Source organism: Staurois parvus, unplaced genomic scaffold, assembly GCF_062004578.1.
Source record: "Staurois parvus isolate SC_StPar_1 unplaced genomic scaffold, SC_StPar_1.0 ptg000397l, whole genome shotgun sequence".
Lineage (NCBI taxonomy): Eukaryota > Metazoa > Chordata > Amphibia > Anura > Ranidae > Staurois > Staurois parvus.
The window spans coordinates 1,052,404-1,077,794 of NW_028318193.1; the positions used below are offsets into that span (position 1 = coordinate 1,052,404).

Below are 25,391 nucleotides of genomic sequence, written 5' to 3' on the forward strand. Positions count from 1 at the left end.
CCTGCTCTTCAGGTTCCCCCCTTTCTAGTCAAGTGGCGTACACTCCACCAGCACCAGAGAGTGCCGCAAAGGATTATATACATTGATTATACACAGGCATTATTCGCCTTACTACTGTTTGATTACAATGAGCACTGAGGGACCTTACTAGCCTAGTGGACACTTTTGACAAATTTATTGTCAGATCAATGATTGCAATGTGATATTAAGAATGGAGTTAACAATCTACTATAATGATAATTTATTTATCTTATTTTATTATACTATACTATATTTATAGCATTATACAAAGCACTTGGTCTTTATGGTTCCCTTGCTGGCTCGCCACTCAGATTATACAGTATAAAGATTATTGTAACACCTCACTATTGTTTTTAGCTTATATTATTATTATTGTTATTATTATTATTGTTTATAGCCCACATAATTTATGTTGCCACCCTTTTCCCCTCTCCTAATTGTAGTTTGAGGCCACTAACTGGTATATAAGAGTTCATGCAGTCCATTGAGTAGTAACACACTTTGGCTCTGGGGAAGAGGGCTCGTCCCACAAAATGCGTAAGCCATTCTGGATGCCATGCAGACTTCCAACACCACTGATGTGGTATCGTGGACCTCGAGGTGGACTTCTCTACATTTCAATACATGTCTATATTTCACATATGTTTGTGAGTAGACAATTAATAAACCTTTATTTCTAATAAATGGTGTCTTGGTAAGGCATTAGGTAGGTGCACCCTCTTTTCTTTATTGTCATTTTCAAGAGGGCTCAGGGACCATATAAATCACTTCCTATTATCTTACTCTTCTGTAGGAGCCCCAAAATCTTTTGTGAGTCCTTGACACAAGCCTAAATGAGCCAATTTGGAAACTTGGCCCTATTTGGAGCTGATTTCCTCTGCATACATGATAACATCATGTTCAAATGTTGGATTCCATAAAAACTGTACTCCCTTACCTGCTCTAATATCCAACACTAATTATATCTACCCCTTTATTCATTAGTTTTGCAACAAACATCAATCAAATGAAGTTGTTGCATAGGCTACACGACCCAAAATTATTACAAACAGCTGAAGCATTCAATTGTTAGTGGATGATTGAGAATATTATGAATGACATAAATTACAGAAGAGTGGGGGATATTTATAATTGTCAGTAGTGCAATTGCAGTACACTCCACATATCGGTATATAAATATAATGCTGATAAAACACTTGTTTAGGTTTACATGGTGTACTTACTACCTCAACTGTCATTACCACTAATATTTTAATGTCATTTTTTTAGGTGATTACCTTTAGATGGCGTTTTCTTCACAATCTCTGCTTTCAATTCTGCTTTCTCTGAAAAATAATAAGAGTGTTTCCTGAATTTAAAGATATGGATATTAAGATAGTATGCATCTATTTACATCAGCATTTCAACATATAAAAGGTGCTTACTGTATCTGCTCAACCCCCTCAACATAATAAGAAGCTTAACTTTAAAGGGAATTATACATTTTAATGGCAATAAATAATTAAATCAGACTTGCCATTTTGTAAACAGTGTTGCCTAGGGTTACAATGACTGTGATCAAAGTATGTATTGCTCTTTAATGTCCTAATATAAATGCCAGGGATAATTAAGTATTTCTACTGCCTATCTGGTGGAAAATAATGTGATTGGTTGTACAGAATGTTAATTGATCTTGATAAATAGCAGTTTATGTATACAGTCAGAGCAACATTAAGACTGATTTTCAGGAAACAACTGACAAATGTTATATTCCCTAAAGCCTTGTCTGTATTGGGTAAAATGTAACTGACTACTGAGAGCAGCCACCAGATCATACTGTCAGCATAGCTTACAGGAAAAGGAATGGGAGTGAAAAATGAATCCTGATCTTTAACAAAGTGCTTAAATCTCACCTGGGGAAGGGGGAGTTCATTTTGCAGATTAACTTGGATAGATGCTTCTGGCATCTGAGTACAGAGAAATCCTAAAGATGTGTCTATGGGAAGACTAGAGGAATATGTTCCAAGAGAAGTTTTCTAGACTGCACTTTACAGAGGACAGTAAATACAGAAAAATGGTTCTTTAAGAGATATGTCAGAAGGGAAAAAGGTAAAGCTGGCCATAGATATATACAGATAATGAAACAAGTGGGTAAATCTTTACACTCTACAGTAGAGGCATGACTCTTAGGCAGCTATCCTATAACTACATACACTTAGCACACCTATACATACATGTTTATGTTAATGGAAAGGGTGAAAGCAAAGGTAGACACCTGCCATAAAATGTATGCACACACATTCATAGTATAAGAATGAAGTGTTCTTTACCAGAGCAGGAATTTGAATTCGACCATGAATCAGTACACAAGTGACACAAGTGTGCACCTTTATATGAGCAGTATACTTGCCTAGACAAAGCTGAGAAATGTGTCCACTTGGAAGAGTAGGAACAGCACTCATTTATAGATCCCTGTTTAGTAAAAGTACTGGTTGACTTTAAAATGCTATCTCTACCCAGGGGCAGACTAACAACTCATGGGGGCCCCGGGCAATAGGGGATCATGGGGCCCCTGTGTCCTTTCCCAAACTCATAAAAGCCCATGAAAAAGGTACCAGGGGCATCTCATGGGGCCCCCTACTGACCCTGGGCCCTCGGGCAGTGCCCGAGTTTCCAAATGGTCAGTCCACCCCTGTCTGTACCTTCTCCAAATGTTCAAAGGCTAAAGGGGTAGACTACACAGTAAATGAACACATTTTAACCAACTAAGAGGCATAAAAAACATTCAAGCAGGAGTTGCTATGCCAAAGGCAAAATTAATTTCTCAGAGAAATTCCAATCTAAAAGAATAAATCAATGAGCTATTACATAAGCAATGAATTCCAGGACACTGCAGGGCTCTACACAGGGTCAGAAGAAAGGATGTAGAAGTTTATTTCCTGAAACTTGTGCTATATAACTTCCTAAATTACCAATCACATCCAAACTCCCAAGGCAAATTGGAATCTAATTTGAGACATTAAGGGACAACCCAGCACTGGCATTTTCTTACATTAAGTTTTCTGTATGTTAGAGACAGCAAGAATTGGTTACAAGTTGGTATGTTCCAGTTTCATCAGATTACCAATCAAAGGAATGGGCTGAAACATTGCACTACAGCAATGCCTGGATGAAAAATTTAAGTACTGAACAGGTACTCTGTGCTACCTATGTTCAGTTTGAAGTTTAATTCTTAAGCCAATCCTAGATGGACTAATCTTGTCTGGTTTAGCAAAGATAGGCCAAGATTTGATCCATCTATGGACACGCTGATTGTACTGAAGTCAATACAATAATTTACTTCAGTACAACCAGCCTGTTGGATTTTTTACATATGAGTACTGCAGGCTATAGCGGCTAGCATCAATATTTGTGTTTTGCTGGCAGGGTAGGCTCCTCACCAACAAAACACTATAGCTTCACGGAAGACATTCCCCCATAAACATTGACTGTGTTTATGGAGAAAATAAGTGATTTTCTTTCCTGCAACCCGTTTAGGGCTTGTCCTAGTCTTGGTTGGGTAGAAGTGTACATGTTTAAATAGACAAATACAGTTCTTTGGAAAGACCACTTACCAAATGGTAAGTATAGATGTTATGAAAATTAAGACAGGACCAAAATATTGTCACACTGACAGATTAAATTAAATACTTTATTTTATGTTTAAATGATTTTTATTGAAAGATTATAACATAACAAGGGTATATATAAACAACAGCTTAGAATGGTACACATTAGAGAGAACAGTAATAAAGGAAACAGGTAAGATTGGAGTTTCTCCACCATCTGGCTGGAGAAACCATAAGTCTTGATTATGCTTACATGAGAAGTATGCTCAGTATTCTGTGTACCTTTTAGGAGCAAGTAAGTTGTAAATGGGGGAGGGCTATGAGGTGGGGGGGAGGAAGAGGGAGGGAAGACACACTTGTAGCATAAATAAGTGCCTTATAGTATTATAGGGTAGTATTCAGTTTATTGAGCAATTAGGATTTTTCAACCATCGAGACCATTGTATTGCAAATTTCTGATATGATGAATTTTGAAGGGCTGTTCTTCTTTCCATCTCACATTGGAAGTTGAGATCAGCCATGAGACGGAGCAGGAGTGGAATGGTAGGGGATCGCCACAATTTAGTAATGTTGGTCTTTGCAGCTGCTAGAATATGAATGACGATGGTGCGTGAGTTTATGGGGAAACTATCTATTCCGATGTGGAGGAGGGCTAAGGCCGGGTTTGGGGAAACTGGAGTTTTTGTAATTGAGGAAATTATTTGGAAAACTTTGTTCCAGTAGGATTTGAGGGACTTACATGTCCATAGTAAATGAAGAAGGGAGCCATTTTCTCCGCAGTGTCTCCAGCAGGTCTGGGAGCGCTGAGGGTAATATATGGATAATTTAGTGGGGGTTAGATACCATTGGTGTAGAATTTTAAGGTACGTTTCCCAATGGGAACTACACTTTGAAGCTTTAAAGGTAATTGTGAGTGTTTTTTCCCAGGTATGCTGGGCTATTGGTTGGATCAAGTTTTTTTCCCAATTACTTAAGGATGAAGTATATGTGGTGAATAGCGTTCCGGTTATAAGTGTGTAGAAGGTTGAAATTCCTTTCTTAGGATGGTTTGTCCTATGAAAGAATTGATGTGCAGTAGCAGGAATTTCTATTTCGAATGGTGGAGTTGTTTTGTAAAGGGCGTGTGTTATACGCAAATGAGTGAATAGTTCTTTGTCTGGAAGGTGAAACTTCTCTTGTGTTGTATGAAATGAGTTTAGTTTATGTATAGTATACAGATCTCGGATGTAATGTATGCCCCGAGCTTTCCATGATGTCAGATTTAAGTGAGGAGAGATGAGGTGCAGGGATGAGAGTGGGGACAGAATATGTATGTTGTCTTTATGTGCTTGATTACAAGCTAGGAACTCATGCCAGGCCATCAAAGAGGCTTGTATGCAGGGGTGATTATGCAAAGAGTGGGACTGAAATGTTTGAGGTATGAATAGTATATCTGATAATGAGTGAATTAGGTGCATGGGCGGTTTCCATGACAGTCCAGGTTTTTTCAATAGTAGGGTGCCACCAGAAGAAGAGTTGGTCCAGTAAGGCGGCTTGGTAATATGATTTTAAATGAGGTAGACCAGCTCCACCTCTGGAGGGCGGACGGATTAGGAGATTTGTATTGTACCTGGGTTTTTTTGCGTTCCAAAGAAATTTGTTCAATATTTTTTGAAGTTTAGAGAAGAAAGAATAAGGAACTGGTATAGGGAGTGTACGAAATATATAGAGTATTTTAGGTAGTATGCACATTTTTATGGTTGCTACTCTGCCTAGTATCGACAGAGTAGTAGCACGTAGGCTCTTAAGGTCCTGGGGGATCGTGTCAAGTAGTGGTTTGAAATTAGAAGTGTAAAGTTGGTTAATTTTGGTTGTAATTTTAATTCCCAGGTAGGGAATGCTATGTTTTTCCCAAGTAAAAGGGAAGTGTTTAGAGATTAAATTCTGTGTTGCTATGGGTGTATGGAGATTTAACATAGTTGATTTAGATTCATTCAATTTGTAGTATGAGACTGCTGCGTAGTTGTGGATATGTGTGCGTATTGTTTGAAGCGATTTATAGGGGTTTGTGATCATTAGGATAATATCGTCCGCAAATAGACTAATTTTGTGTTCATTTTTAAGAAATTTAATTCCTGTAAAATTTGGGTCGTCTCTAAGTTTGGATGCCAATGGTTCAATAAGTAAGGCAAAAATAATAGGGGAAAGTGGGCAACCTTGTCTGGTTCCGTTTGATATGCTGAAGGGCTGTGAAAGTGTGCCATTGGTCAGTACTCTAGCAGTAGGGTTAGAGTATAGGGATAGGATCGCCGATAGCATCCAGTCTGTTATTCCATATTTCCGGAGTGTAAGTATCATGAATTGCCAGTGAATTCGATCAAATGCTTTTTCTGCATCGAGTGATAGAAAAAGAGAAGGTTGGCTATCAGATTCTAGTTGGTGTATTAGGGATATAATTCGTCTAGTAGCGTCAGGGGCCTGTCTACCAGGTATAAATCCCACTTGGTCTGGGTGAATTAGTGTGGGTAGATATGGGAGTAGACGTAAGGCAATTATTTTGGCATATATTTTTATGTCCGTATTAAGTAATGAGATCGGTCTGTAATTCTGGACTAATTGGGGGTCTTTGCCCGGTTTTGGAATAGTGGTAATTAATGATTGTAGCATGTCAGAGGGGAATGTTCCATTAGAAGCAACGTGGTTATATAGGTCGGAGAGATGTGATGAAAGGTTAGATGCAAATGTTTTGTAAAATTCGTTAGTGAATCCATCGTTCCCTGGTGATTTGTTTAGAGGTAGGGAGTGTATAGTTTTTCCAATTTCTGTGGGTGAAATCGGCACAGAGATAGATTCAAGTTGTGATAAAGTGAGTTGGGGGAGATTCGTGGTCTGTAGAAATTTTTCGATAGAGGGAATTGTTGGTTGGACAGTGTTCGGATCGTCTTTTATATTGTATAGGTTCTGATAGTAAGAAGCAAAAGCGTTGGCTATATCTAATGGGTTTGTCACTGGAGAGTGTGTGGCAGGGTGATGAATCGTGAATATTTTAGATTTGAGTCGTCTTTGTTTGATGATTTTAATGAGAAGGGAGTTTGGTTTGTTACTAAGCGAGTAAAATTTGGTTTTCGTTTTTTGGAGATTAGTGCCATACGTGTGTAGTAAAATGGTGTGCAATTTATTTCTGTCAGTGTTTAGGGCTGTGGATGTGGAAGGATTTGGGTTCTTTTTGTTTATTTCTTCATTTATGTGGATGGAAGTCAGTAGTCGGTCAATTTGTTGGGACCATTATCTTTTGATTCGAGAGTTAAGTTGTATGAGGATACCTCTCATGTAAGCTTTGTATGTTAGCCAAAGTGTAGTAATGGAGATATCAGGGGTAGCATTAGTTTCAAAGAAAAGGTTATGGGCTTCAAGTATATGTTTCTGATTTTCTGGAGATTTCAGGATTGAAGAATCAAGTCTCCAAATAGGCGGGATCGTTGTGCGTCGGTTGTCATCTAAAGATATGTTGATTGGAGCATGATCCGACCATGTTATAGTTCCAATAGTGGAGGATGTCACTTGTTGTAATGTCCATTTGTCGGTAACAAACATATCAATTCTGGAGTATGATAGGTGTGGGGGTGAGTAGTAGGTATAATCCTTCTCGGTTCCATGTTGACATCTCCAGATGTCGTACAAGTCATGGTCATGTAGGAATTGGTTAAAGTTAAGTTTGGCAGGTTTTTTATTGGAAGATGAGTCCATAAGTGGGTTACCCAGAACATTAAAATCACCACCTATGATGAGTCTGCCTTGTTTATACTGCGAGATGACTCTGTAGAGTTTGCGGTAAAATTGCATTTGTTTATTATTTGGACCGTAAATGTTCACCAGGGTATGGGTTAAGTCATTTATTTGGCAAATCAAGATATGGTAGCGTCCTTGTGGGTCAGCTATGCTGGAAATAGTGCGAAATGAGAGAGAGTCATTAATGACCGTGATAACTCCATTTTTCTTTTTGATGTTGTTAGCCATAAACAATTGAGAAAAACGGTGGAGATATAACTTAGGGGTCTTCTCAGTAGCAAAATGTGACCCTTGTATGAAAAGAATGTCTGCTTGGGATTTTCGGGCTTCTCTGGAGAGCATTGATCTCTTGAAAGGAGAGTTTAGGCTTCGGACGTTGAGGGATGTAATGTTAATCATTTATAAATCTATTTGCTAGGTATCTGTTTAGTTGGGTTGTTATTTGAGAGAGTATTGACTCAGTAGTTGTTTCGCTGAAGAGGAAAGTAATAGTGTAACTATGGTATATAGTAGGCTCGATTGGAGAGGCAAAATGCATTTTCCTTGTAAATTTGAGGGTTGTGGAACTTGTGGCATAGATGCGTAGCTGGTTGTGTCTTAAAGGGAGAAGGATAAGGAAGTAAAGAACGATAAAAAACCACTTGCGTAAAACGCAAGTAAACCGAGTATCATGCATTGCTACTGCAAAGATGGGGGGTATGAACAGGCTTTGACCTCCTGAAGGGTCATGCCAACTGTAAACTGGTGTAGTAATCTTCGTCGGATCTAGGCCGATCGCCAGATATTGATATATCAAAAGGTGGCCTCTGGAGGGAGAGGCAGAAGTGCTTGATAATAGAAATTATCATGGTGCCCGTTATGATGCTTCCATATTTTGGATAGAGCCAGGTGCATTTTCTTGTGGGTCTGCGGGTAGGATATTCCAGACTTTGAGTAGGTCTAAGCCTGCTGCTAGGGATTTGATAGTATAGATCCTGCCTTGTTGTCGTACCGTTAGTTTTGTGGGGAAGCCCCATTGGTATGCTATTCCATGGTTTCTCAAAGCTTTAGTAATAGAGACCATTTTTTTCCTGTTAAGAAGTGTGGCTTTGGACAGGTCTGCATATAATTTGAGGTTTGTGTGGGATGGCGGTATTGGTGGAGGGTTTCTGGCCGTCGTCATAATTTTCTCTTTGACGTGGTAGAAGTGTATGCGGGCTAGTACATCTCTTGGAATAGATGCCGCCAAGAATGTGGGTTTAGGTAACCGGTGAGCTCGATCAATCGCCAGTTCTACATCAGAGAGTGACGGAATAAGTATTTTAATGAATTGCTGTAGGTAAAGTAGCAGTGAATCGTTGGTGACTGATTCAGGGATCCCTCTGAATTTAATATTGTTACGGCGTGATCGATCCTCTAAGTCGGCCAACTTGAGGTTGATTTGTTCTATATCAGATGAGTGGTCTGCATGTGCGTCAATCATGTCATTGTGAGCCGTGATTATGTCACCCATGCTAGATTCAATATGGCGAATTCTGTGATCTTGTCGTTGTATTGCGTTAGTAATTTGATTTAATGATGCAGAGATGTCATTGTGCAGTGTTTGACGTAGCGACGCTAGCATGTTTTTCATACTTATTTCTGTTAGTGGTTGGTCCGCTGCTGGAAATGCATCTATGTGAGGCAGGCATATTTGAGGTGACTGAGGAGGAAGGTTTGAGGCCTGATATGAGGGGTCAGGGTCCTGGTCCAGTCATGGCCGAGATTTGGCAGAGCTGCTAGTCGTGGGGGACATTGGGGGTGACAACTCACCAGGGTCCCCTGGGTATAGCTGGTATTGCAGCCTCGGATCCGCTTGCTGGGCCCTGTAGTCCTCCTCGTGGCCGCCTCCTTCCCCCTGCTTGTGTGAATTGCGGGCGCCATCTTGGATTCCCGGCATGACAGCCGGGAAGAATTGAGTGAGTTTCCCCGGCTGCTCCGGGGTTTTCCTCCTGCGGGGCATGACTCGTGAGGTGCGGGCACGCTTCAGGGATGTAACTGAGGTGATTTCCCTCTCCAGGGCTGGTGTGTGCCGCTACGATACTGGCGGATGGACGGAGCTCACTCTACAGCGCGTCCATCTCGTAGCCGGCCGCGCATGCGCCCCTAAATACTTTATTTTAAATTCTTACAGTGTAACTATAGGCATAATAAAAAAATACATGTACATTAAAAGTCCATCTAAGGCCACTTTCAGATGGGTGTTCCGATTAGGTCTATCTGTCAGTTTTTCATTTGAACCTGATCAGAAGGTCCATGCATTTCGATGGATTCCATCCTCTCCTATTTCAGTGGAGCGGATTGGAGGTAGCTGGGTGTAAACGGACAGCAGACTTCATTTACTGCAAGCCACTTATAGAACAAAGTGGGCTTTTTCCATGTCCACTCTGCAGAAACTGAGCAGACATGGATATGTCATCCACCTGCTCTGCTCCGATCAGCAGAGGGATCAACTCACAGATCTCCTGCTTATTGGAACAGAATCTTCCCAGTGTGAAAGGGGCCCAAGACTGGCTAGTCTTCAGAGTGTCAACACTACTGTGTGATTTTACTGCAAAACAAACAGCATCAGCATGTTGCAGGAAGTAGAAAAATAAGCAATCTATTAACAGGATCAACAGGTAATAAAACAAGGGCATTTAAAAAAAACTGCTGTGTTAATGCTAGTGACAGACTATGGCACATATGATAATTTTGATTTTACCTTTAATTACACTAGGGAGTTGATTTATAAAGAATTTGCATTGCTGTTCACCTAGTAAAAGTACATTCCTTCTGTACAAATGAGGCAAAAAATAAATTAAAGCAAGCTATATTCAGTGCTGTTTGATTGTAAATCACTGATTTTAGATAGAAAATACTACATTTGGCCACTAGAATGAGCAAAGTATTATAAAACAATTCTTTTGATACTTAGCTTCATCTAGCGGCCAAATGCAGTATTTTCTGTTTAAAATCAGTGATTTAAATTTAGAACAACATAGGATATAGATTAGTTACTTTAATTTTTTTTTGCTCCATTAGCACATAAAAGAAGTGAATTGCACTTTCACTGGGTGAATGGCTATGCAAATTTTATAAATCAACCCATTAGTATTAAGTGATGTCTTAACTGACACAATATTATGAATTTATTCCCACTCAGCAAGCTACATTGTTTAGAAATGCTGTTCTGCTGCTGCCTATGAACCATTATGCAATCATAATAATTAGAGGTGTTCATATCATCAGTAAATGCAAACAATGCAGTATATTCTCATAGAATAATGCTGTCTGTTTTTGCACAACACTAAGGGGCATATTAATAAAGCAGTGACTGTGACCTACACTGAACATTCACTTGTAGTGAATCAGTCACTGTCGTTTAAAACACATGCACCTGAAAGATTCACCATTGGTTAATGTTTAGTGAATGCCAGAATCACTGATATATATATATATATATATATACCCCTTTAATCTCTGCACTGACAATTTTCAAACCAGCACCTCACTTAATGAACACAGGTGTGACTGAAGGCAATATTCAAGACACAGATTTCATATATAAAGTAATCATCAGTATAAACTTAAAATTCCTAGACATAAGGCTTGGGTGCTCCAGGCCTTGGGCTCATATGTTCCAAAGCTGCTAATCATTTTGAACATATTGAATCAGGCTGCAACAATGTGCTTCTTCAGCTGTTGGCTAGCACCACTGCTAATAATAATGTTCAGCCACACAGACAGACCTTGTTGGCACAGCATTCCTCGGTCCTGACTTCATTCAGCCTGAACACATTCTTCTTGATCTCCATTTCACTACAATCACTGTTGCTTTTTCCCTTTTGCCAAACCAATACACCGAAGAATAATAGATCTTGTCAGGCAAATGTAAAGCTGGAGAATGGACAGTTCTAGCATTCTATTCAGTGAAGGCACAGTTTTCCATATCTTGATTATAAGAAGCATACCATTTCTCTCTTGTTCGTAAGAGCAACATTTCATCTGCTCTTCAGTACTTAACCTCCCTGGCGGTATGATTATTTCAGATTTTTGGTGCTGAAAGCGGTACCATTTTTTTGCATGGAAATATGTATTTTTTTTATTGTAGGCTGTAATTTTTAGGAAAAACTCACTGAAATCTGTCCGAACAAGAGTCTAGTAAACATCCCGGGTAGGATAAAATTTGAAACACAAAATCATAAATTATAATTTAATAAATAATCATAAAAATAATATAAAAATAATAAAAAATTTAATTCAATAATATAATCAAACCAAAAACACTGAAATGTGAAATAGAGCGCCAAGTTCGCACATTGCTGAGCTCAGTCGCAAAATCGTTTTCAGTGTCTGATGACGAATTTCCCCCACGAATCATTATCACTCAATTCTGTAAGTGGTTCTGATTTACTATCGCTGTTCTCTAGCTGATCTAAACCGCTTTTGACCTAAAGGGACACTTTTTGGACGCCATGGACATTTCTCAGTTTCCAGGCAGAAAGAACAGACAAAATGCAGGCAGGGCACAGGACAAAGCACTAGGGACAATATGTATGTGAAATAGGTTGAAACAGCAATGTTTTACTGTGTAAAATGAAAAAAAAAAAAAATGACATTTTTTAAAATTTTTAAATTTCCCGCCGCCGGCGGCGGCGGCGCCCATACGTCCCGACGTCACAGGGACAGGACACAGAAGCCGGATGCCGGCATCAGCCGGAGGAGATGGCCGGGGACGCTGCAGGGGACACATCGTGGGAGCGCAGGGTAAGGTAAGTGAAGAACACATGCCGGAGCAGTGCCGCATGGTATTCCCGAGTGTAGCTCGGGGTTACCGCTTTTGGTACTGAAATGTTACCCCGAGCTACACTCGGGAATACCGCCAAGGAGGTTAAGGAGCAATACCAGGCAACAAGTGAATGTATTCAGTGAACTATTAATGCCATCTCATAAACACAGAAGCTGTGTAATCATAACAAAGTCCAATAAATTTACCTAAAGGGACAAGTCCACAGAAAAGTGTCTCATGGGAACACTACTGAAAATATCTCCACATGAAGGTTCTTGGGTCCACACACTTGCCTTGGCCTATTTGCTGGCCCCACTCTCTCTGTTGAATTTTGGTCTATTTTTTTTATTATGCAGAAAGGACCAAGAGAAGCTGGGTCACTGGAAAGGTAGACAGGGACAACAAAACTCCTCAGAAACAGGATTTGTGGCAGGTAGACCCACTACTGATGTATCCAAGATATGTAAGAAGCAAGGGACAGACTTAGCCCATCAACTGGCTCCACCACTAACTAAAATATGCATTTTTTGTGGACTTACTCTTCATTTGTTGTGATTTTTTTGTTGTATACTTTTTCAAAATTAACACACACACCTAAACACTGGGTGTTTAGGATTGTACTTACTAAAGCCTGTCTGTGCAATGTTCTCTCTCCTTCCTGCATACCCAATCACAGTCAAACTTCCAAGTTAAGTTTGAATCTGATTGGTGGCCACAAGAAACTTAAAGTGTAAGTTCACCTTTTCAGAAAAAATTAAAAGGTGAACTAACATCATACACTCCCCTCTCGCGCCAGTCCTTGCTCTATTTACCTTTGTGGGATATGAGCTGCCAGTGTCCAGGCAGTTGATTTAGCAGGATTTGAATTCCCACTCTTGTTCCTTGTCCTTCTGAAGCACTTCTGGGATAGATCAGAGCAAAGTTCTGTCCGGCACTGACCAATCAGAATCACTTTGATCGATCCTAGAATCACTACAGAAAGAAGGCGGAGGGGAGCGATAATTTCAAATCCCTGCACAACTACACTGTCTGTGTGAGCACTTTCAGCCCATCACCCATGGAGGTAGGTAGAGTGAGGACCAGGAGGGTGGGGAGGATGTACAGTGTTAGTTCATATTTTATTTATTTCTGAAAAGATGAACTAAACCTTTAATAGCACTGGTGTTTTTCATATTTGCTTTTTTTCTGTATTTAAGAGGCAGCAAGGAGCTTTGAGAGTGCTTTGGCATCAGATTTACAAATTTTCCAAGATCACCAGATTACACACAAGAGATACACATGTTGACTAGAGCAGTAGCACATTATCTGGGTTAAAAACAAATGATCTGGACACGTAGGCTGTGCTCCCTATATTCTTACAAGGCTTCATTTTCAATGTAATTCTTTACAAGATCTATTGAAAGCTTAATCAATAAATAGTGCATTGACTTTAAAGAGGAAAAAAACTCTGGAATATATGCCCCAAAAAAAGCTGGTGGATAGCAGAGGACTAGTCACCAGTATTGGTGAATATCTCCCAGCAGCTGATCATTTCCCCATTACTGAATTACCATGCCTTGTTCTACGCTGAGTGGAGCCAGCCACCTTGAAAGAGGCAGAGTTTAGCTTCCTCATGTCAGAACCTCCAACAGTGAGCAGCACAGTATTGACATCATCAAATCTCACTGTAAATATCCTAAAACTAGCAGTCAGAGGCATCAGAGCCTTAGATCACACATTGCAGATACACAGCATTGGGTCTGTAGCTACAGAAGTGTCTACTCTTCCTTACATACCAGGAAGTACACTACATGAAGAATTCAAGACAAAAGCTACATTTTTCAGGATACTGCTCATTGTGAATTACATTTTTAAGTTTTCCCTATAACAGCAAATCTTGTCTCTTTTGGGTTCTTTAACTGTGTTTAAACAGTTTCCAGTGATTACTGCACATTCCTTTCCTTGATTACTGAGTGTAAATGATTCAGCGTTCAGTTTGCGGAAACTTGGAAATGTCATCAGATTCATGACTGTGCCAAATCTGAAAAAAAGAGACACTTCAACTCCAGTTTTGTGTCACTGTCATTTCCCTGTGGGCATTTCAGATTGATGACAACAGGTGTAGTTGCTGCTGTTTCAGGGAAGATGCTTGTGCTGACATTTATAAAAAGGGTTTAGTCTAAGATTGTATATCATGTTCTCCTGTTGATGTCAGTCAGGTCTTCTAAGTGACTGACCATATGGATGAATTGCAATGACATCATACAGTGCTGGAATTAAAGGGAAGCTGTACTGCAGTTTTCAAATGTATATACAGCATATATATAATTCATTACTTTAATGTTTACCTCGGAGAAAATTGCTACCTGTAAAACCTGTGGTCTGACACTGCACTTAGTTAATTCTTGCATACATTTTCATCATGCTTGAAAGCTTAGAATAAAAATCATATACTGATTGTTGAATTAATCAGGTGCTAACATTACATATCAGGTGCTAACATTACACATGTATGTATATATATATCTCAAATAAACAGCTACCCCTTCCTACCCATATATATATGGGCAGGAAGGGGTAGCTGTTATATATATTCAATCATATCCAACCCTTGGCAATTGCATGGACTGCCACTTGTAAGCAACCTTTTCCATGAATTCTCTTAGCAATTATTTTACAGGGTAGGTTGCCAGGTCTTTCCCCAACCCCTACCATGCAGGCAATCCCGCATGGCCAGGGATGAAACTAGGACAATTTAGACATAAGCCAATTAACCTACCAGCATGTCTTTGGAGTGTGGGAGGAAACCCATGCAAGCACAGGCAGAACATGCAAACTCCAGGCCATGGTTGGGAATTGAACCCATGACCCATTTACTGCATGGCAGACGTGCTAACCACTAAGCCACTGTGCCACCCTAGGTCAGAAGGGATACCTATTTAGTTGAGCAAATTCAGTGTTATATGTGGTATGTATTATTTGTATAGTATCATTTTACATTATGGTTGCACCGATACTGAAAACCGTATCAGTATCGCTGCAGATGTCAAGCATTTGCATGAGTCCTTGTACTCATGCAAAAGCTCCACTACCTAAAACCAATACCTTTGCAGTGCAATTTGATCCCATAGAAAATGAATGGGCTCAAATCGCACTGCAAAGAAGAGCATGCAATTTGAACAGTAATACAGTGCAATTCCAGTCCGAATCGCATGCGGTTTCCTTCTGTGTGAACCCAGGCTTGTCATAGTGACTTCAGCCTGGGTTCACGTAGGAGTGGTGAGGGAAACCACATATGATTTAAACAGAAGTTGCACTGCATTCCTGTTCAAATCGCATGTTATTCTTTGCAGTGCGATTTGAGCCCATTCCTTTTGTATAGGCTGAAATCGCACTGCAAAGGTCACGGTCATTGGTATTGCCGAGTACTTGAATCAGTACTTGCCGGTAAAAAAACAGTATCTGTGCATCTCTAGTTTACATATATTATTTCATGAAAACTAATTTGCATAATCCATGTTACATTCTGTGTGCAATGTGAGGCAGTTACGGTTTCTCTTTGAAAATCAGTGGCATAAAAGTTTTTTATGTGCAAAGTTTCATATTTCAATTTTAGCTACATTATGTGGTCAGCTTAAAGTGGAGCTCCAGCTGAAAAAAAAAAAGTCAGCAGCTACCAAACCTGTAGCTGCTGACTTTTAAAATACAGCCTCAAACCTTGGTCCAGCAGTGTCCTCACCACTGCTGGTTTCACTGGTCATCTTCTCTCCCTGGCGCCGGCATCTTTAGTGTGGGCACCCGGCTGTGACAACTTGCGGCTTCACAGCTAGGTGCCCGCTGCGCATGTGCGAAAAGCTCTGCGCTTTGTAAATGGCCTTGTAGTCCTCTGGGACCTGTCACGTATTCCAGAAGACTACGGGGAGGGCGGGGGGAGGACAACTTCTGCTTCTGATCGCCTAGGCGATCGCAGAGGAAGTGGGAGCAGGTACCTGTCAAATTCGGGTACCCGCTCCCCAAAGGTGCCAATCCTTAATGGGGAGCGGGGGACAAAGCATTAAAGTGGAACTTCCCCTTTTGGGTGGAACTCCGCTTTAAGGCTGATTTTAGGACTCCCATTTTGCATCCTGCTCCTCTCAAACTAATCTCTGGCATAGGTTAAGAAGAATAATCTCAGGATCCAAAAGAGGAGTTTGAGTTTGACATTAGCACATGGGGATCAGTTAATGTGGGCACATCTGCAGCGCTGGATTACTAGTCCCCCACACCCAGATATGACAATGGTGAGGGACCTAACTAGATAGTGGACTAAGGTGAGTGAAACTCACTTTACAAAAAAAAATTAAGAAATAAAGATGCTTGATGAATGAGAAGGGAGTGGGAGGGAGCGGTGGGAGAAAGGTTGTTTTTTGCCCTCTCCAGATACAAATACCTTCTAAATACATTTAAATTTACATTTAAATTTAATTTAATTAAAAATTCTTTTAAATACATTTTTTAATTTAGATACAGATGCCTTTCAATCATTCCTTGCAGCCTACACTGTACATTTGGGGTATGTCCCCTTCTTCAAGGAGCCAGCATTACCAAGCAAACTAGTACTGCTTGGATCTCGAAGAAGGAAACAAGTGCAATAAACAGTGCAAATAAAAAAAGTATCACGGACAGTACTCAATTGTTTCTGCCACAAGTGCATCAATATGGTTACAATAACCTTAAACATAGAGTTTTACAAACCCAGGTTATTTATGCAGAAACAGGGACCAATTGTCACCCACAATCTTATAGTCAGCATGCGAACCTACACCTACAGGCTGTGCCCACTTAACACTGGGAAGCGCTGGAGGCCAACCTTTTAAGTTTTTTTTTCTGGACCAGGCTTCTTGTGTCATGTTTCACACATCCATATGACAGATAAAAACTGACATTCCAGCTTCAGTCCTTTATATGTAGAATAAGTAACTTTTACTTTGCAGAATCTTAGATACAGCAGGGATGTACTGTACATCTAACTTTTAAGGTTAATCAGTAATTCATCAAAGAAAACAAGTGCCCTCACAGTCTCTTCCACAATCAATACACTCCTTATTTGAAAGAAACACTCTTCTCTCTTGCCCCAGTCAGGGGTAGCCATACTCCCTCAAAGGGGAGCCAAAGTCTATAAGACAGATTTATTTTGCGACATAGTCTCCCAACAAGGAGATCTCCTTTTAAAATGTTGTCCACAGCTGTTCAACAACCACAGGCCCCTTCCACACCTCCAGCACATATCTCAATCTAGAACTATGATCGAGGGACATTTCAGGGTAAAAAATGTTGTATTTATATCAAAAATAACCCCAGGGAACAACAAATGACTCCATAAACTTGTAATCTTGGACCTGCAAAATTGACTTTCTTATGTAAATAGAGTGGGGAGGAAGGGTGGGGGGGGGGTTGTAAAGCAGGAGGCCAACACAAGTTTATCGGAAACAATAGCATTCATAGCAGGTTCCCTGACCCATTCAATTCACTTTTCTTAAAATATTAAATGTCAGGTTTCGTCTGCAGTTACGCACAGAAAATGTACAAAGAATGGATGACTGGATGGGATATCTATCATCTCATTTTTATGAGTACCTTCCTACATGTACACCTCTAACTCATATAAAGAGGGCAAGCTACATTATTAAGATCAGATACCTTTAGCTGGAGGTTTCTTTTCTAGCTTTTCTTTCTTTTCCTGAAGGTCAGGTTTTGGTCTAGGAGTTTCTGAAACAGAAAATAGTTGTCCACATAAAAACATGTGCTTAAAGGATCACGGACTTCTAATATAATTAGCAGTGGTATACATTACTCAAACTATATATGGTGGCATAAATAGAACCAACTTTTTTCTATATTCTCTTTTACTATTTTAGACCTGAGTAAATACTGCATGTTATAACTGATTCACCTTTAGAAAGGTCTTAGAAAAGTATCTTGCAGATTGGGAAAATTGGTAAATTGTCACATATTCATTTACCTGAAAATTAACATTAAATATGTGTCATCTTCAGAGAACCACATAATTCAGGAATCTAGGCATTCATTCAATGATTTACTAACTGATCCATATATCTCTACTGGACAGTTTAATTGCTTGTATTGTATTGTACTGATTGCTTGAATTGTCAATCATTATCAATAGAAACATGGAAGACTGGTTCATACAGCTGCCACAATGTTTGATACAGCTGGAAAAACGTTTTTGTTCAGAATATTAAATGCTTACTCTCATGATATGTCCTTCAGACAAATGTTAATATTTGTAGGACTGGGCTGCTACATATTTGGTATATGCTATCTTAAATCTGAACTCGGGGATAAACAAATATTGTCTAAATACAAGGACCGTGTTTGCAATTACTTGAGTCTTGGTGTCCATTGTGTATTATTTCTAAATCTCATCTTGCTATTTCACCTTTGTGCAGATGTTTCTTGTATTAAAGAATGGCCCTAGATGTTCTCTCCCCTTGTGAAAAATGGCTGATCTTATATCCGCCCCCCCTATTGTTTTCTACAGGCAGTCTGATGTAGTGGGGTGACTTGTTGGGTCCCTTCCATAGCTCTTCGTTCTGCACTGATTATGTGCAGCCCAGTACTTGTATGAGATAATATCTGGGGTTGCAAATACATTTGGTGCACACAAAGTACATTAAAATCCATAGTGTTTATTGTGGAATATATTCAAAGCAAAGTTGTTATGCCAAGAATTTAGCCTTAAAACCCAAGTGAACTCTCAGTTGAAATTAGCAAAATAATTTGAAGGTGTTTCAAACAAAAGGTGTGAAAAGGTTGTTTTTCATTTTTCTTCTTTACAAAGCAGCGACGGCTTGATTAAAGTATGTGTCCCATGGCAGCATGCCACAGAGTGGGACCCATGCACTCTGTGGGGAAGCAGTGATCTCTCTGCAGTGGTCAAACACACCCCTGCTGGAGAGCTCTCCAATCAGCAAGGAGCATGGGTTTTTCTGGAAGATGAGCTATGTGTCTGACCCAGTTGGAGGTATGTTGGACCTCTGCATAGCTTTCCTGTAAAGAATAAGGGTCCTACTCTACAGCTGCTAGCAGGAAATGGGCTTTTCTATTTCAGCTTTGTCAGTTTTAAAAATAACACTGACTTTGCACACTTTTTGTTTTGATCCACCTGAAATGCAATTCACTGATTTAAACTGAAGGTTACATTCAGCTTCAATCTTCATTGTGACTTTTAGTGTAATAACTGCAGAACCCAATTATTTTGGCCTCATAACCAGTTTGACGATAGAAAAACTGTTGAGCAACACAAAAAATTAATCAAATATCAACAATGCATGTAAGTGTTCAAGCATTAAAGTGCATAAAATATGTGACGCTATAGCTATGGAGAAAAGAAACTACTGGCAATATTTATTTATATACATATATATATATATATATACACGATCTGCGTATAAAAAAGCCGCCACAACATATATAAACATCACAAGTATAAAATGAGTGACGTAACATACAAGTTACGATTAAGCGCAAAAAAAAGAAAAAACATGTCCAATAATACAGTCCCTTAAACGTGTAAATTCTAGATGCTGTGCTTTGTGCAGTCTAAATATTCGTTATAATAAAGTGCAGAGGGTCCCACGACCATTCACAGTCTGCTCTCACCTTATTGTTTGGACCTATTTGGTTAAAAATAGGTCAGATATGCATTCCCCTTTAAGGGATTCCCTCTGAGGCACCACTGCTCTCCCTCAGTCCTCCTCGATGTTTCTTGGATAAGTTGCGTTGCTATTGGTATTTGATTCATTATTGTGTTGCGCGACACTTTCTATCTGACATTTTTGAGTGTGTGGGAATACATACTGTATGACAGTGTAAGCAGCATCCTTATATGTTGGAAATATATTTTTTTGTTTATTTGTTATTTTCACATTATCACTGGTACTTCAGCACTGACAGAGGATTGCACAGAGGATACTCTGACTATTTTTATACACCTACATAAAATTTAATCTGAACCTGTAGGGCAAAGCAACAGGTTAGCTTAAATGCTACTCCTGCATGTTCATATATTTAATTTTTGTCAGTTTCCTACAGCTTGGTTTCCCCATAGGAATGAAGGAAAGACGCTTTGTGTAAGCTCTATGTTACTGAAGTCAGAGCTTAGAGAGGGCTAAGAATTCTCTCCCTGTCCCTATGTGACTGGCAATGGGCCATTCAGGTATTTAGTCTTGCACTGTGAGAGGAAGGTGAAAGAATCACATGCTTTCTATACTTCCAAATATTGGATATTTCTCTTCACTTCAAGTGGGCGGTGGAGGAGTAAAGGAATGGGAAGTATATGCAAGGGGACATTTAAGTGAGCCTGTTTTGCCCTGTATCTTTACTACACAGTTTTACTTTAAACAAACAAACAAACAAACAAAAAAAGGTACAAAAACTACTTTTCTAATGAAACGTCTTTTTAGTTCTTTGGTTACCCTAAATTTATTTCAGATTCTTAAACTGTGCCTATACCTGTCCCCACCATTAACACCATGACATGCAGTCAAAGGCAGAATGATCCCTCATTTTTGAATTGTTTCTCATGTGTTTGAATAAACACCAAGCATTTGTAATAGAAAAAATAGAGGGTCATCAAAATCTGCCATTCTGGTAATCTTTATCTACCGAACATACATTTAAACTGCAGTTTTTGTTCTGTTTCTTTTTTTAAACTAATGTAAAAAGGAAATAAATGCCCCCTCACTTATACCAACCCAGCACACAAGACATACAGGTTAACATTTCATACCCATGTGTTTGTGTATAATCTTTCTGGGGTTTATCTCACTTCATAAACTCCTAAATATTTGCCCAGTGCTTCAAGATAGAGGCCCCAAAAAATGAAGACAATTTTCAATAGTAGTTTATGCTCTTAGGCATTGACTTTTTTGCACCACCAATACTTCAAAAGGAGGTGCTGGAATGATGGTGGATTGTGCAATTTCTCTATCTATTGATCAACTATAGGATTACTGTTCTGAATCAGAAAAAGTATTTTTTTATGGTTGAGCTCAATGGACATGTGTCTTTTTCCAAACTAAATAGCTATGCTACCAAGTAAATATCTATTATACCTTACATACTGCAAGAATACCTGTACCTTGTTTAACTACATTTTCTTAATTCCTTTATTTACTGTATACATGCACGGTGCTCAGCATAAATGAGTACAGATTTGTCAGAAAACCTTTCCTTTCCTTTCAGAGTCAACATTTTCTATGGGACACTATACTACAAAATACTCCCACAAATGCGGGCCATTGATTGCAAACAAGGTTTGTTCATTTGCACACCTAAAAAAGTATTTTTCCTAACAAATTCATTCAAGACCGTGTTGCAAAAATGAATACACCCCAATGAAAGTTTTAGAAGCAAAGCTAAATTTTAGACCACAAAATCCTAATTAACAAGAATTCATCTACAGGTAAGTCTAATTATTTATTAAACAGGTGTCCAGCAGCAGACAGTTGATTATAAAAGTGTGTTAATTAACAGAGAAAACCCCTTCCTATTTAATGCTGTCAGCAATGGCACCACATGGAAGAAAAATGTCACAAGCCCTGAGAAAGAAAATAATTTCTTTACACAAGAAAGGTGAAGCCTACAAGAAGATCAGCAAAGCTTTACTTATCAGTCAGAATACTGTAGCAAAAGTGATACAAAAAAAAGTAATAAAGATGGAACTGCAACCATCTTGATAGAAGCGTCTTCTGATGAGAATGGTTGAAGAAAATCGTCATGCCAGTTCACTGCAGTTAGCTAAAGAAGTAGAAAGCCAAACTGGGGTGATTGTTTCCCTTGACGCAATACGGTGTACACTGCAGAGGAATGGTATGCATGGGTGTTGTTCACGAAGGAAGCCTCTCCTAAAGTCCATGCACAAAAAAGCCCACCTAGAATTCACCAGGGCCCATGCTGAAAAAAGAAGAAGACTACTGGGAAGCTGTACTCTGGAGTGATGAGACCAAGATAAATGTTTTTGGTAACTGATGGATTCAAAACTGTACGGCGTAGCAAAGGTGAGGAGTAGAAAGAGAAATGCATGGTGCCTAGAGTGAAACATGGTGGTGGCAGTATTGTTCTGTGCGGCTGCATGAGTGCTGCTGGTGTGGGGGAGATGCATTTCATTGATGGAATCATGAATTCACAGATGTACTGCTTTATATTGAGAAGAGAAGATGCTACCATCACTCCATGAACTTGGTCATTGTGCACTATTCCAACATGACAATGATCCAAAACACACATCTAAGGCAACTGTTGCATTTCTGAGGAAGAACAGGGTGAAAGTGATTCAGTGACCAAGTATATCTCATGATTTGAACCCAATCAAACACCTAAGGGAATTCTGAAGAGACAAGTTGAGCATCACTCTCCATCCAGCATCCAGGCTCTAAAAGAGGTCGTTCTTGAAGAATGGAAAAAGATAGATGTTGCAATATGTCTCCAACTTGTTCATTCCATGCCTAGAAGACTTGGTGCTGGCCTTACAAATCATGGAGGTCATACAAAATACTAGATGTAGTAGTTTTTGTTTTGGAATGTATTCATTTTTGCATCAACTAATTTGAATAAAACAGAAGATTTTGTAATCCAAGTTATATTGTTAACCTTACTTTCAGGTAATGAGCTAAACAAATGTTCTATAAAACTCAGTTTTAATTGTTCTTGTGTTTATTGAGATATTGATTCAAATCTTACTTTTCACAAGGTGGGGGGACTCATTTATGCTGAGGACTGTATCTTTGTTTTACATCAACATTACAAACTGTAAAATTAGAAGATCTCAACTCTTTATATCCAGACAAATCTAAAAAATGTACAGATGGATACAAACCTTATCTCATTCTTGGCATAATAAAGCACATCATACAGGCGCACCTTGGTTTATGAATTTAATTTGTTCTGGGGGACTTTCCGTATTGATTAAAATTTGTAAACCAAAACGCGGTTTCCCATAGGAATGCATTGAAATCCAATTAATCCATTCCGGAGGGCAGAAAAAAGTAAAAAAAAGTATTTTATCTGTTGAAACCCCTTTGTAAAGTGCACATTAAAGGCATACATACCGTACAAGGACATGATTAAAAATTAATTCGTAAATGCATTGAAAACCAATTAATCCGTTCCAGAGGTCGGAAAAAAGTAAAAAAAAAGTTTTATCTGTTCAAAACACTTTATAAAGTACACTTTAAGGCATAAAGTGACATGATTAAAAACAAATTTGTAAATGCATTGAAAACCAATTAATCAGTTCTGGAGGTCAGAAAAAAGTAAAAAAAAGTCTTATCTGTTCAAAACTATTTATAAAGTGCACTTTAAAGGCATAGTACTGTACAGGGACATGATTAAAAAAAAAATTGTAAATGCATTGATAATCAATTAATTCATTTGTATTGTGAAAAAAAATTGTAAACCGAGCCATTATTTTCAATAGATTTTCATTCATAAACCGAAAATTACGTTAACCGAGGCATTCGTAAACCGAGGTACACCAGTATTACTATTCTACACACAGCAATACAATGCTAATTATACTTTACATTTAAATGTTATTTTGAACTATAATTTTTGTATATTTTACCACATAGTACAAATTATCAAAATAAATTAAAATATGTTGAAACCAGTTTGTTGTATGGGTCCTTCCCAGCTTTCATATCAAACCTGAATTATAAGAGCACAAAATTAACATTTTCCATTTGCACTAATTCCATTGAAAGGACAGATATGAAACATTGTTATGTCTAGTAAATTGTGTGGCTCAGACTGCATGGTGCATTAACTTTCTGCCTGCTGTCATCTTCCAAGACTAAGGATCCTGCATTTTCGCAACCCTAATCCAGAATGCAGAACAGCACCCATTTCCAGTAAGATGGAGCTTGGAAACATGCCTCATTTCTCTCTATTAGACATGCTCAATCCAATTCTGCTAAGTACATAACATAAAATACTTTTATTGCCACAATTACTGGAGTCAGCTTTATTGGAGCTGCTGTAGATAGATTAAAAACATTAAGTAGTGCATATGTATATTATGGTCTCAGGTATTATTGGTGTGATAGATAGATAGATAGATAGATAGATAGATAGATAGATAGATAGATAGACTGATTTTCATTAACAGTATTTCATACAAAACAAGTGTGCTGAGCCAACAATTGTTCATCAACATATGCTTCTAGAGTTCAACTTTTTTGGAAAAGAACATAGATACAGATAACTGTGTTTTTTATAGTACCATTACCAACCTTCTCCCTCTATTCAAAACTAAAATAAACTGCGTGGAGGTCCACTGTAAGTAAGCCTCTACAACGTCTGACATAAGCAAAAATAGAAAGTCATATAATTTCTTCTGAGAAATTAGTAAATGTTGACATTACTAACTCAAAGTGGTATTAAAGGCAATTTTTTTCTTAAAAATAACAAACATGTTAAGCTTACCTGCTCAGTGCACTGATTTTGCACAGAGCAACCCCGATCTGCCTCTTCTCGGCGCTCCTAGGCCTTCCCTCCTGCCGAGTGCACCTGAGAAATTGCTCTGCTTGTCCAGCTCATGGTTCCCGACTGCCAGGGCAGGGCTGTGGAACGGACAGGTAGGCCTAGTGGCAGGGTAACGCACTGGCTGACGACAACCACCACCAACAGACCGAAGTCCCTCAGGGCGCGGAGTCTAAGTCCCAGGCTGCCCTTCACCAGGGCCCCTGATGGTGGGGATGGACTTGTCGCAGCCAGGAACCAGGTCGCGGCCCCCGAGACACCCCGGCTGCGGTAATGGCCGCCGCCAATGGCGTGTAGCTGGTGAGAATGACAATAGCGTAGTCAGGCAAGCCGGGTCAACAACAACGGGACAAAACAGTACAGAACAGTAGACAGAGAATCACAGGTCACGGCAAGACAAAGACACAAGACACAAGTGCAAAGAGCATGTGTGGATCACAGGCTTATATGTACTCAGCCACACCCCTCTGGGGGATGGACCTCAGAGACCTGAAGGCATAAAAGCTTCCCACCATGCTCAGCATAAATCCAACATGGATTCCAGCACATGGAGTAACATAACCTCTGGGAAAAGGTAGGACCTTGACAGTACCTCCTCCTCAAGGGCCCCTCCCCCTCCATGGCTCAACAAAAGGTTTCTGAGGAAAGCGGGTATGAAAAGCGCGGAGGAGGGCAGGAGCATGGACATCCGCGGAAGGAACCCA

The 25,391-nt window shown here is 39.3% G+C and overlaps 1 protein-coding gene across 50 annotated transcripts in view; it reads right to left on the reverse strand.

Annotated features, from left to right (window-relative positions):
* TRDN (triadin) overlaps positions 1–25,391 on the reverse strand; it is a 974,263-nt gene that overhangs the window by 775,625 nt on the left and 173,247 nt on the right. For all 50 annotated transcript variants that reach the window (XM_089686429.1, XM_089686384.1, XM_089686382.1 and 47 more), the window contains 2 exons: positions 17,824–17,892; positions 1,299–1,346 (listed from right to left, as the gene is read on the reverse strand). In XM_089686429.1, the coding sequence (XP_089542555.1) occupies positions 1,299–1,346; positions 17,824–17,892 (117 nt within the window). The remainder of the gene's footprint in view (positions 1–1,298; positions 1,347–17,823; positions 17,893–25,391) is intronic.